This window comes from Rhinolophus ferrumequinum, chromosome 14 (assembly GCF_004115265.2).
Source record: "Rhinolophus ferrumequinum isolate MPI-CBG mRhiFer1 chromosome 14, mRhiFer1_v1.p, whole genome shotgun sequence".
Classification (NCBI taxonomy): domain Eukaryota; kingdom Metazoa; phylum Chordata; class Mammalia; order Chiroptera; family Rhinolophidae; genus Rhinolophus; species Rhinolophus ferrumequinum.
In genome coordinates, this window is record NC_046297.1 from 72,997,236 (window position 1) to 73,010,612 (window position 13,377).

Sequence of the window (13,377 nt, forward strand, 5' to 3'; positions counted from 1 at the left end):
CCATCAGGAGAGGAGCGGGCTCTCCCCTCTGTCCCTCGGTCTCCGTCGTCGCGCTTTCTCTGCCCCAGCTTTCCCGGAGGAGAGGACACTGCCTCGCATTTGGGGCTGGTCAGGCTCTCCTGTTGGGATTTTGGGGATCTGCCTCTCCAGGCGGCTCGTTGCCTCCACCCCAGCACCTCGTGGCCCAGGCATGGCTGCGAGCTCCCACCTCCACCTCCTGTAGGCTGTGTCTTCCAACCCCTACCTGGGAGACGGCCGCGGGGCGGCCTCACTGGGGCTCCTGAACGTACTGCACCGGGACATCCACCCCTTGCTGGGTCAGCGGTGGGCGACAACCATCCCCCTGCTGCTGGAGTACCTGGACGGTGAGGCCCCGGGAGGTGGGCTGGCCCTTCACCCAGTTGGGGGCAGCGCGGGCCTGTGGCGACCAGGCTTTTGTAACTTTGAAGAAATATCCCCTCCGTGGTTCAGGAAAGGGTCTGGAGAGCAGGCCAAAGGATGCTTCCTGCTGGGTGGCACCTGGGATGTGGGCCCAGCTCTGGGCTTCCTTTGTGTCAGGAAGGTGGGGCGGGGCCTGGGCCAGGTTGGGGTGCTGGACTGGGCCTGGGCAGGGTACTCTGAGCACTCCCCTCCTGCCAGGCTGATGGGTGACTGACTGGTTATTTCAGAACACACTGAGGAAACCCTGTCACAGAAGGAATGGGAAGAAAAGCTACTGGTGGTGAGAGAAGGGAGAAGAGACCGAGGGTGGGGCTTGTTTTGGGCTTGGGGACCTTTTATGGCCTGGGGGGGGGGGGGAGAGCTTAGGGCGCTGTGCCTTCCTCGGGTTATGATGCCTACCTTGACCTCGTGGTGTGGCTGGGGAGGGACAGAGGGACAGGCAGGTGACTCTGCGGTGAGGACTGTCTGCTGCCCTCACAGATTGCCCACCCTGCTGTGACAGGGCCAAATTACGGGGGCTTTGAGCTGTCCTGGCTACAGCAGTCTTCTGTCCCGTCCATCGCTTGGCCCAGAGCTGTCTGCACCTCTAGCCCACTGCATGTCTGACCACCCCGGTTTTTCTCTGCCTGGACTCGAAGGTCATCCACAGACCATTCAGAGCCATGGCACAGGACCCCTCGAGGTCACTGTGACACCCCTGGGCCTCAGGCCCCTCCCCATCCAGCCCTGTGCGGGGCTGAGCTCCGGGCCTCTCACTGGTGCTGCTCCTGCCCGCAGTTCCTTCGGGACACTCTGGCTGTTGTGTCTGACAACACGTGGGTTTGCCAGCTGAGCCTGGAGATATGCAAACAGCTACCCTGCTACAACGGGACACCCCAGGAGAAGGTGACAGGGAGAGGACACCTAGGAGGTGACAGGGAGGGGGACGCCCAGATGACAGGGAGCAGGACACCTAGGTGACAGGTTTGGGACGCCCCAGGAGAAGATGACAGGAAGGGGGACGCTTAGGTGACGGAGGGGGACACCTAGGAGGTGACAGGGAGGGGGACGCCCCAGGAGATGACAGGGAGGGGGACGCCTAGGAGGTGACGCCTAGGAGGGGGATAGCCTGTCCAGGTTTTCTGGGCATGGTCCTTAGGTGCAAGTTCCTGTGCCTTGATTCTGTGTCACTTGCTGCCTGAGCCTGTCTCGCCCTTGTGGCTCTGCTAGAACCTGTGAGCCACCTCATAGTGGCTGGTGGCTGGGGGACGCAGGAGCCAGGGTCCCCACCTCCTTCCTGCTCCTCAGATACTGCCCAGAACTTGCTGGCTCCGTGCAGTAGCCAGTGTTGTGGTCTCCCGACAGAATCTCCCTCGTCGGGCTGGCAGTGCTGGGCCTTCACTTGGTGCCAGCACAGCCATGCTCCCTGGCTTTGCCGTAGAGCTTCCTGTATAAATGCGTGGGGACCGCCCTGGGTGCCGCTTCCAGTAAGGATGTGGTGAGGAAGCACCTGCAGGAGCTGCTGGAGTCGGCCCGATACCAGGAGGAGGCCGAATGTGAGGTGCTGGCACCTTCCCGGGGCAGCCCTGGGCCTGCAGGCTGCTGGCAGTGCTCAACCGTCCCCTCGGCCAGAGCGTGCACGCGGGCATGCGTGTGCACGTGTGGATGTGTGTGCTGTGGACCGTGTGGGATATGTGTGCCATGTGGATGCGTGCCCTGTGGACTGGGGGGGTATGCGTGTGTGCATGATGTGTACCCACCCAGGTGTGAGCGCCCCCACCCAGGTGTGAGCGCCCCCGTGTGCCTCTCCAGGGCCTCGCCTGTTGCTTTGGGATCTGTGCCGTCTCCCACCTGGATGAGACCTTGGCACAGCTGGAGAACTTTGTGAGGTCGGATGTGTTCAGAAAATCCATTGGCATTTTCAACATTTTTAAGGTACAGAAGTCACGCTGACGGCTGGGGAGGAGGTCGGGGTGCGACTGGCCTGTGATTTTGTCTCAACTGTGGCTCCCTGCGTTTTGCGGTCCTGGGCGTGGGGGGTCCTGGAGCTTCCTGGGCTCAGGCTGCCCTGCAGGCTGGGGCCCGGAGCTGCATCCAGACTCAGCTCCTCAAGGGCGGGGCTGCGTGTGTGTGCTCCTTCCCAGCTGGTGCCAAGGGGCAGGCGGCCCTCCGCCAGCGGTGGGCAGTGGGGGGCATTGTGGCAAGGATGGGTGCTGCTTCCTCTGCCGTCCCAACAGCTGTCTGCTTGTCCTGTGCCACCTCGTGGCTGACGGAAGCCGCTATCTGGCCAAAGGCCGATTCAGGAGGGGTGGACCCCCACCGTGGGCCGCCACCCCAACCCTCGGCCCTCCATTTTCTGTCCCCATTACAGAACCTCAGGGCTGGACTGAGTGTGTAGGGCTGGCCCCACTTCCCAGGTGCATGGTGTGAACAGGCTCCTAGGACGGAGGGGCCCTGACCCTGGGCTCCCCAGCTCTTCCCCTGTGTGCCCCTCCCACCTCGGTCCCCAAAGGGCCTGAGCCTGGCCTTTTCCGCTGTCCCCGACTGAGGGGCTCCCCCTGGCGTTGGGTTGCACCGTGCACCTGGTGAAGCCTGTGACGTTGCTGACTGGCTCTGCCCTTCACCAGAGGGGCTGGGGGGGCTGAGTGCGAGGCCTCCTGTGGGGGGGGTTACCTGTATAAGTGACATCCTGCTCGTCCTCTGGCCTCAGGACCGCAGTGAGAACGAGGTAGACAAAGTGAAGGGCACGCTGATCCTGTGTTACGGGCACGTGGCGGCCCGTGCACCCCGCGAGCTGGTGCTGGCCAGGGCGGAATCGGACATCCTGCGGAACATCTTCCAGTGCTTCAGCACCAAGGTGGGCGCCCGGGCAGCGCTGGGTGGGCGCTGGGCCAGCACCGCACTTCGTGACACATCTTACTTTTTGTTGTTCAGGTTCTGGGAATAAAGGTAGAGACCAAGGTACAGTGTGAGGGGCTAAGCGTGGACTGTGCCTTTCTCTCTCCTCTGGGCTGGGCTGGGCTGGGCTGGGCGCTTCAGGACCAGCAGTGGGGGGCACTCACGGGCTCCTGGGGCTGACCTCTCAGAGAGCACCTGCGTCAGGGCTGAGCTCCGAAACCAGGGGCAGTGACCTCAGGCCGCACTAACACATTTTCCTTCTGCAATCTCTCTCACTAACCTGGAAACCCTTCTCTGGGGCCGTCGGGCCCTCCTCTTGAAGAACAGACCCTCTGGTCTCCTGGGGTTGGCTAGGGGTGCGGCTGTTCCGTGAGCTGTCCCTTTTCCCCAGGCCATTAGAGTGGGGGAGCGGCACCATCGTTTCCCCAGGACAGCTGCCCTCGCCCCCTTCCCCAGCCCCGCCGAGGCCAAGTTGGTGGGACAGGCAGGGGCAGGCCCATTCTGCTTGGGCTCCTCTTGGGTGTGCTTCCTGCCCTTCCCACTTTGGGGGACCCTCCCAGCCACACTGTGGGATGCTGGGGACACAGGTGGACAGAGCACGCCGTCTGCCTGCAGTCCTCTGCCCAAGGCCATGATCCAGGGAACCCCAGGCCTGGGCCCAGCAGGGAGGCCCAGGCATTGGTCCTGGCATTGGTCCCTGTGGCTTTGCCTGGAGATGGAGGACTGGCTGGAGCCCTTAAGAACAGAAGGGAGTGTGTTTCCGTCTGAGGAGAGAAGAGGGCGCGTGGTCTGACCTCTGATGCCTTGGGCAGCCACCAATTCCGGGCGCAGCCCTGTGGGCCAAGAGGCAGTGGCTGCCACCCCAGGGCAGAACCACGCAAGGGTGGCACTGGTGGCCTCCTGTAGCCCGCTGTCCCTCCAGGACCCAGCCCTGAAGCTGTGCCTTGTCCAGAGCGTGTGCATGGTCTGCCAAGCCATCTGTAGCAGCGCGCAGGCCAGCTCCTTCCACTTCTCGCGGAAAGCGGAGCTGGTGGCTCAGATGATGGTGAGTACTGTGGGGCCTGGGGGGGTCCTAGGGCGGCTGGAGGGCACGGACGCACACAGGGAGATGGGCCTGAGGAGGACCCGGGAGGCGGCGTGCTCGAGCATCCCCAGGCCCACTTGGGTTGAGGCACAGAGTGGGCCCAGAGCCATGGCCTGATGGGAGGCTGGTGGGGAGAAGCTGGAGTTCCGCCAAGGGCTGAGTCACGCGGCTGCCTCCCTCAGGAGTTCATCAAGGCCGAGCCCCCCGACTCGCTGAGATCACCCATTCGCAAGAAGGCCATGGTCGCCTGCACTTTCCTGGTGTATCCTTTCCTCCTGGCTGGGGCACGGCTGCGTGTGGGGGTGGCTGTGCGCAGTGCTTCGGGGGAGCGGCGCTGCGGGCTGGGGGGCTGGCCCTTAACTTGCGGCTCAGCTCCCTGGAGCCTGCGCTGGACGAGCAGGAGCGAACGGACATGATCCACAGCTGTCTGCACAGCGTCATGGCGGTGCTGCCCGAGCACGAGGGGGAGAATGGCAGCCAGGAGGTAATCGCTGCGGGCCCCTCGCCGCCGGCCACATCCCTGGGGAGGCAGAGGAAAGGCCGCTATGGGCCGTGGGCTCACCAGTGGGGCCGGCGCCTCGTCTCCTTCCAGTCCCTGTACCCGGACACCATGCATGCCCTTGAGGACTTGCTGACGAGCCTCCTGCGGCGGAACATGACCCCCCAGGGCCTGCAGACCATGGTGGAGGTATCAGCGGGTGTGCACGCCAGGGTCCCACGCGGCAGCCACCCTTCCTTGGTTTCTCCAGGCCCTCCTTGCCGCAGGCGGCCACACAGGGGCAGTTTGGTGCTGTCTGAAAGTATTGGGGGGTCTGTGAGTGGGTGGGCAGCGCCCCCTCACCCCCTGCTTGGGCAAGTGTGCAGATGGGATGGGGTGGGCCCTGACCCAGGTGGGGACTTGGGACCTGTCCTTGTGTTTGCTCCATTGAATGGTGCTGGGAGGGAGAGGCCCAGCATGGGCCCCTGGTGTGAGCTGACCGTCTAGGGCCATCCAGACAGCGGGATGGGCAGGCAGTGGCCGTGCCGGTTCCTTCCTGCCCTTTTCAGCACTGCAGTGGGCTGGGCTGGGGCGACCGCCTTCTAGGAACACCCTGCCCCTCCAGGCCAGGCTCTGGGTCCACCTGGAGTGGCCGTGTCGGAGCCAAGCCAGCAGCACAGGGATGGGGCAGAGCTGAGTGCAGGGTGGCCTGCTCTGACCTGGCCTGCTGGCCCCCAAAGCCGAAAAGGATGGCCTGGCAGGGACGCTGACCTGCTAGTGGTCCTCGCACCCTGCTTCCTGGGCTGTCACCCAAGCTGGCACCTGTGTGAAGCCCCCTCCTCCCCAGCACCTGAGCCCATGGATCAAGTCTCCGCGGGGCCATGAGCGCGTGCGGGCGCTGAGTGTGAGCGCCTGCCTCCTGCAGTCTTTCCTGGAGCACCTGCACGTCAGCGTGAGTCCTGTCGTCGTCGTCCTCTTCCCCGCCCCCCGTTCTGTTCCTGGGTGCTTGGTTGAGCACTGCTGTGTGCGTCCTCACGGCCGGAGCATGTGCCAGGCTTTCTGGCTGCCACCGTGCTCATTCCCGTCTCGCTCGTCCTCTTTCTGGAGACATGGAGTAGGACGTGGCAGGGCCAGGAATTGTCCTCAGTGCAGGCCACTTGGAGTCCTGTCTGACGGACACTGTGTCCTCGGGTGCCCATGCGTCAGCCGGGACTATGTGTGTTGTGTCCCCAAGTGAGGGAAAGGGTGATGGGGAACCAGGTACAGGAGGAGAAAATGAGGGCACTCGAGGCAGAAGCAACAGTTTGGGCACAGATGTGAGGGGTGGGGGGTGCAGAACGACACTTGCCGGTGGGGGAGTTTGTGGAGAAGGCGGATACTGGGGGCAGCTGCAGTGGCTAGGCAGGGCTGGCCCGAGCCATGGGCAGTTGTGCGTTTTAATATTTGGTGAGACTTCGGAGCTCACTGCTACACTTTTTCAGAATTGCCGTGCTTGTGACAGGCCACTCACCCAGGTGACTTTCGGGTAAATCTGACACAGCCCTAAAACATTCCTGTTGTGATGATGACACTGTGACAATGGGTCGGTCTCTCCATCTGCCTCCAGGCTTCCCAGGTGGGGGACTTGCCACCACCATCAGGGGAACTTTCTCTTCAGCTGTATTTAACTCCTGTTGTTGGCACGTGGGAAAGCCTGGGGGTCTGGATACTTAGTAACTGGGGACTTCGTAAGGTTCCTTTGTTACTTCTAACAAGAGTTTCGAGTTTCGCTAATTTCCTTTGCTTTTCAGATAGGCAATCAATCGTTTATAAACGCTGGTGATTCTGGTTTTCCCCTCAGTACTTCCGCATCGTAGTTCCTTCTTTGTGCGGCACTTCCAGAACACGACGAGCAGTGATGGTGGCCCCGCCTTTGGGCGAGGCTCGCTGTGGGGCGGTGCTTGATGATGAGCAGGCAGTGTTGGTTCTCGGCGTGTTCCACAGCACCCAGATTCGTTTTAATCGGGACTTTTAGCAGGACAGAGGCAGGCTGTTGTCAGAGCCCTTTTTGTCATCTGTCAGGATGATTGCAGGCTTTTCCTCGTGGTGTTCATGTTCTTCATGTGGCCAGATCTGCCTCCTGGCTCTCGATGGTTTCGCCTCTGCACACCTGTAGATGGGCTTTTGCCCACGCAGCTTCTTTTGTGTCCTGGTTTGCACAGAACCCCAGTCCAACTCGAGTTGCTCTTTCTGTGAGACGTGACAGATAGCTGACCTCGCTGAGAGGAGCAGCAGCGGGTCCCCACGGTCCTTTTCCCAACCTCCAGCCTCCCCTCCTCCCAGTTCCCACGCTGGTGACTCCAGGATGAGGACGGGGAGACCGAGGGGTGTGGTGGGGGGTGGTAACTGACGTCGCCAGGCCCAGGGCTGTAGGAAGCAAGGCTGTTTGTTACGAACAGAGTGGGGAAGGCTCCATATTTGAGGAGAGGAGAAAAGGCTCTGAAAAAACGTGACTGGGCCCAGTTAGGACGAAGGGGTGTCATGGGGCGCTGTGAGCCTCGGACATGTGCCTCCTGGGCAGGGCCTCCCACAGGGTTGGGGGGTCAGCAGAGCCCTGCCCCCTCTGCTGCTGCAGGGCTCACGTTCGTCTCCTGATCGTCCCTTTGCCTGCACATACCTACTGGCCTTGGTCCCCACTTAGGGACCCCAGTAGACTGGGTGTGGTCAGAGCTAAGCTGAGTGGAGCCCACACTGCGGTGGCAGGGGCCGCCCTGCAGGGGGAGGACCTGGCCAGGGGTGCTGCTGGCCACGGAGGGCTCAGGGCTGTATGGCGGGGGCGGCCCTCCCGGCCACACTCCCGCCCGGCCCCCGTGTCCCCACAGCACCTCTCTGCCCCCCTCCAGGCCCTGGTGCCCTTCCACAATCTGGGTCTCCTCGTCGGCCTCTTCTCCCCACGCTGTGTGGATCTGTGGCCTGCCACCCGCCAGGAGGCCGTGAGCTGCGTCTACTCCCTGCTCTACCTCCAGCTGGGCTACGAGGGTGAGCCCCTAGCCAGGCAGAGGTGTGGAGGGGTGAGGAGAAAAGCCTGCGCCTCAGGTGGTCCTCTGCCCTCCTCCACGCTCCCTCCTGCCTGCAGGCTTCTCCCGGGACTACCGGGACGACGTGGCCGAGCAGCTCCTCACCCTCAAAGATGGCCTTGTGCACCCCGACCCTGCCATCCTCTTCCATACCTGCCACAGCATAGCCCAGGTACGTGCCGGAGTGTCCACAGAGGGAGGAGGGCCTCTGGTGGGCTCTGCAGGCGCTGAGACGGGGTGCCCCATGGGGCCAGTGGACTCGGAACGTGGACGAGGCACATAGTCAAGTTTCATTCAGAGAAGTACCTGTCTGACTGGCATCACCTCTGCAACATCCTACACTCCCGGGGCCACCCACTGTGGCCCAGCCTGGAGGGTGGGGGCAGGACCTGGCTCCTAGCTCCAAGGGGCTGAGAAAGCTGCCCAGCCCTCCTTGGGGGCCCCCATGCCAGGGCCAGGGCAGTGCTGTTACTCCATTTGGTGTTGGGAGCAGCCCGCAGGTGTCCGGAGCTTTCTCTCCTGCAGCAGGGGGAGGGGGTCAGCAGGGCCCTTTTGGAGGAGGGGGGTGCAGGCACAGCAGCGGCTTTGTGCCTGGGGTCAGGCTGCAGGGCTGCTCACCACGTCTGTGCTTCTCCATCGTCTTTGTACACAGTGAGGTGTTTTGCTCTGTGCTGTGTGCTTCAGCGTCCCCTGCTCTGCTGTGCTGGGGGAGAAGGAAAGGCGCCCGTTGCAGGGCTGCTGCGGGGCCTGTGGGCCTGTGCCTGGGTCATCCAGGGTGCGGCATGCAGCCATCTGTATTTTAGAGAGTTCCAGAGTAGCTGCACGTCAGGGCTACCCCCAGCCCACCCTACGGTCAGGAGGAGTCAGAAGGGTGCCCTGACCCTGCCCTGCAGCTGCCCTCAGGCTGCATCTGGGACCTAGCCAGGCTCCAGTAGGGGCGAGGGGGCCACCGCGCCGGGGCACCCCCAGGAGCTCCTGAGGCGCAGGGCCAGGCAGGCCGTGGGGAGGCTGGACGAGGGACGCAGGTGGAGTGGTGTGGGCCCACCCCCCAGACGCTATGCCCTGAAACCCTCTGTTCCGACACGACTGTTCTCCTAGATAATTGCGAAGCGCCTCCCGCCAGATCAGCTCATCAGCCTCTTGCTCACCTTGTTTGAGAGCCTGGGAGACCCCGACAAGAACTGCTCCCGAGCGGCTACCGTCATCATCAACTGCTTGCTGAAGGAGCGCGGCAACTTGCTCCTGGAGAAGGTGAGGCCGACGGGGCGTGGCGTGGGCGTGGCCAGACCTGTGGGTGGGGTCGGGAGGACTAGGTAGGGGAGTGGCGGGTGTGGTGTGGGCGAGGTGTTGGTGCAGAGGGGCCTGGGTGCCCTAGGCATGTGGGTCGGGGCTGGGTGAATTGGGGCTCCCGCCTACGCTCCCCTGCTCTGCAAGATTTGACCCTCACCGCTCTGCCCCCTTTCCCAGGGGGCCTAATCGGGACAAACCTTTCTCTTCTGTTTGAAGACAGAGGTTAGAAATTGGCAAAAGTAACTGCTCAGAAAGTAAGGGAAGAAGAGGAAAAAATGCAGAAGCTGAGGCGCATGGAGCTGGGGGTGGGTTGGGGGAGGTTCCCTTAGCTGGTGAGGATGCAGGCCTGAGGGTCGCCAGGTGCCAGCGCAGAGGTTCCCGCAGCGGCTGGCCCCACAGAGGACCCTCAGGTGCTGCCCACTCTTGCCACCTACCAGCTGTGCATCTACAGCGTGCGCTCAGGTGACTGTCCCCATCGTTCCCAAACGTGCCCGGGCACAACTCTGTCCGCCGCGTGTGAAGCGCCAGCCGAGTGCACGTCCCTGAGCTCAGTCTGCAGGTCTGAGGCTCCCTGGCTCAGGTGACCAGAACGCACGCCAGGGCTCCCTTCTGGTGTGTGTGTGATGGCTTCGCATTCGTTTAGTTTGGTTTCTGTGGTGGCTGCACGTTTGTACACACGTTTCTTGGCTGCTGGGCCGCTGTCTTTTGTGGGGACACCAGTCTTCCGGGATGTCTGTGCTTTTCTCACTGATGTGCAGGACACAAGTTTTCCATTGGGTGTGCAGCTGTCTTGTCAGGGAGGGACGAGCGGGAACTTGCTGAGGGAGCATCGGCACACAGGCCACGGGAGAGGGATGGTGCCCTCGCAGGCTGGGTGCGGAGGCGTTGGCACTCAGGGCCTGCGAGGGAAGTGTGGCAGGAGGAGGGGAAGACCACACAGCCTGAGAGCTGGCATTTGCTGGACAAAGGCTTGGATTTCATTTTGCATTCAGTGCGGCTCCCGTGTCGGATTTGAGTGGTGGGAACAGTGGCTCTGTGCTGGGGCTGGGGACGGACCGGCCTGGAGGTGGCCGCTGGCGGTGCCGGTGTGTGTGCACACACATATCGTTTATCCATCAGCCGTCAGTGGACACTGGGCCGCTTCTGTCTCCTGGCTGTTGGGAATCAGATTGCTGTGAACGTGGTGTGTAAATATCTGTTTGAGACCCTGTCTGTTCTCTTGGGCACATACCCAGAAGTGGCATCGCAGGATCAAGTGGCAGCTCTGTTTCTAATTTTCTGAGGAACCTCCATACTGTTTTCCACAGTGGCTGCACCAGTTTGCATTCCCACCAACAGGGCACGAGGGTCCCATTTCCCCACGTCCTCGCCAGCACTGCTGTTCCCCGTTTTGTTCGTGGGTGCACGGTGGCTTCTCATACTGGTTTTCACTTGTGTTTCCCTCGTGGCCCGTGACGTTGAGCATGTCCTCAATGGCTTGTTGCCCGTCTGTCATCTTTGGAGAAATGTCTGTTCAGGCCCCCTGCCCATCTCTAAGTCCGGTGTGTGGATTTTTTGTCGTTGGCTTGTAGGAGCTCTTTAGATATTCTGGATATTAACCCCTTAGCACGTATATGATTTGCAAACACTTTTTCCCGTTCTGTGGCTCGCCTTTTCACTCTGTTGATTGTGTCCTTTGATGCATAAAAGCTTTTAAGTTTGATGTACTCCCAAATGTCTTTTTTTGCTTTTGTTGCCTGTGCTTTTGGTGTCATATCTAAGAAACAATTGCCAAATCCAATACCTGGAAGCTTTCCCCGTTTTCTTCTAGCAGTTTTATGGCTTTGGGTACCTACCCCTCTGGGTAAGGTGGGGGCGCCTCTCCATGGGCCCGACATACCGAGTCAGCTGCTGGCTCTCGGGAGAAGCTGCCGAGCTGTGTGCTCTCAGCTCAGGGGCTCAGTGTTCGGCGCCCCACCCAGGGGAGCGGTGCTCCTGACTCACAGGTTCAGACTTTGAGCATGTCTGGTGACATGCCACCTCCGTCTCAAGTGTGACGTGGAAGAGTAGCATCTTGTACCGCACGGGTCATGATGGGCCTTTTCTTTCCTGCCCTGGGAGACCTTGGCCTGGGGACGCCTGGTCACTGTTGGACTTTAAATTTCTCTGACGTCATATCAGAAAATGTGGTCCCATCAGGGGACATGTGACCAGACTGAGCCCGCCCTCCCTCCCATATGCCATGATGGTGACATAGAGCCGAGTGCAGAGGGCAAATGGGAGCCCACCCGGCAGACTCCTCACCTCAGCTGTGTCAGCAGCTGGGAGAAGGGCTGTCTGCGGGCCCAAGGGACCGGGCAGGGCGGCCACTGACAACAAGTGGGGGTGGGGACGCTAAACAGCGAGCACACGACCCACCATTCTGCTGCCAGGTGTGGGCTTGAGAGAAATGACTGCGTGGCCACACACTGCTCAGTACTGCACACAGCCTCTGTGTCGGTCAATTAATAAAGGGGTGACAGGTGTGCCCTGCCCATACACGCTGCCCGTACACGCTGCCCGTACACGTGGCTCGGCCTTGACAGCCTTTGTGCAGACTGAAAGATCTCAGACGAAAAGCCACCTCATGTGACTCCATTCCCATGAGATGTCCAGAATGGACAAATCCCTGGGCAGAGCTGGGGGGGTGGTGACTGCCAGAGGGCGTGGAACTATGAGGATGATGGTGGTCCCACGGCCGTGGGTGCGAGGGCCTGTGGGTCATGCCCTGCTGTGCACAAGGATCCCAGGCCTGGGTGCGGGGCTGGGAGAGGTGAGCCTGAGCAGCGCGGGAGGCAGAGGACGCAGGCCGAGGGACCCTGGTGCGGACGCCAGCCGAGAGCCCTCCACACCTGAGGGCCAGGACGCTGCCATCACAGGTCCAGGCGGCTGACACACACCAGTGGGTCCTGTTGAAAAAATGCACAAAGGCAGAGAAGATGCTAGAGAAGGTGGGGGCACCCTGGAAGAGTTAGGAGCACCTCTGACAAGACGGGTTGCGGGGAAAGAGCCGCCGTCCAAAGCAGCAACGTGAGGTGGGAGGGGAGAGCAGGTGCGCAGAGAGCGGAGGCAGGCGTGGGGACCCCGAGTGGCCCTGTCCCCGCACACTCAAAGGCCCACCTGGGGGGGCGTCTGAAAGTGCTGGTCTTGGTAACGTTAATGCAGGAGGGTGGGAGAGCCCAGCGACACACAAGTGTGGACGTGACTGACACTAGTGCCAGGCGTCCACTCGCAGTCACCCCGATGGCTTCAGGGGCCTGCTGCCCCTCACCACCTGGGTCAGCAGTGAACGTGGACGGGAAGATCCTCTTCGGCCTGTCCGCGAAGGTGACCACACTGGCCGACTGAAAAGCAGGATGGGGTCGGCCCGAGCTCAGCTCTCCTCACTGCCAGTGCCTTCAGCAGGAGCAGAGGGCGGTTTAGTGTGGCAGCAGTGGGCACCGGTCTCGTCAGGGGGCCGGGCCAGGCAGGCGTGGGCAGCAGGTGCAGGCTGTTGGAAGGGCCACCCTGCCTGGGGCTCAAGGCACTGTTGGGTCTGTTGACTTCAGTGCTGCCCACAGACCAGAGGGCCCTAGGCTGCCCCCTTTGCACCTGTGCCCGGCTGGCACCCAGGGGCTCTGCAGCTCCTGGGTCACCCCACCCTACAGCCCCGTGCTCTGGTCGTGTGTGCTGGGACTGCCCCTGGTGCCCCTGCTTCCAGCCTGAGTGCCATGCCCACCGCCCGCAGGTGCCCGAGATCGTGAGCGTGCTGCGCTCCAAGCTGCAGGAGACTCCAGAGGAGCACGTGCTGCGGGCTGCTCAGCACAGCGTGTGCCTCCTGGCGACCCAGCACTGCGAGGCCGTGGTGTCCAGCCTCCTGGGCAGCCCCCTGCCCTTTGACAGGTACTGGGTGCCCACCAGCCTGCGGGGTGGATGGGGCTTCCTCCTGCCCAGCCCCCCAGCCCACCTTCCTCTGGGGAAGGTCCCTGTAACCCACCCTCTGCAGGCTCCAAGTCTCTGTGGGTGCCCTGGGTGCGCTTTCCTGGGCTCTGCCGTCCACTTACTTCCCTGGGCCTGTCCCCTGCAGGGTCCCCCCATCGTCTGAGAGCAGACCCCCGGGGCCTGGCCCTCCATTCGAGCCAGGAAGGTTCCCA

At 62.2% G+C, this 13,377-nt stretch overlaps 1 protein-coding gene across 5 annotated transcripts in view; it reads left to right on the plus strand.

Annotated features, from left to right (window-relative positions):
- Positions 1–13,377, plus strand: part of MROH1 (maestro heat like repeat family member 1) — a 50,027-nt gene that overhangs the window by 28,216 nt on the left and 8,434 nt on the right. For 4 of the 5 annotated variants that reach the window (XM_033126209.1, XM_033126212.1, XM_033126213.1 and 1 more), the window contains exons 18-33: positions 224–365; positions 669–721; positions 1,219–1,326; positions 1,862–1,981; positions 2,233–2,355; positions 3,131–3,277; positions 3,355–3,381; positions 4,241–4,363; positions 4,585–4,664; positions 4,775–4,886; positions 4,995–5,090; positions 5,728–5,832; positions 7,763–7,898; positions 7,996–8,108; positions 9,035–9,187; positions 12,972–13,126. In XM_033126209.1, the coding sequence (XP_032982100.1) occupies positions 224–365; positions 669–721; positions 1,219–1,326; positions 1,862–1,981; positions 2,233–2,355; positions 3,131–3,277; positions 3,355–3,381; positions 4,241–4,363; positions 4,585–4,664; positions 4,775–4,886; positions 4,995–5,090; positions 5,728–5,832; positions 7,763–7,898; positions 7,996–8,108; positions 9,035–9,187; positions 12,972–13,126 (1,793 nt within the window). The remainder of the gene's footprint in view (positions 1–223; positions 366–668; positions 722–1,218; positions 1,327–1,861; positions 1,982–2,232; positions 2,356–3,130; positions 3,278–3,354; positions 3,382–4,240; positions 4,364–4,584; positions 4,665–4,774; positions 4,887–4,994; positions 5,091–5,727; positions 5,833–7,762; positions 7,899–7,995; positions 8,109–9,034; positions 9,188–12,971; positions 13,127–13,377) is intronic. The other variant, XM_033126211.1, reaches the window with a different exon arrangement.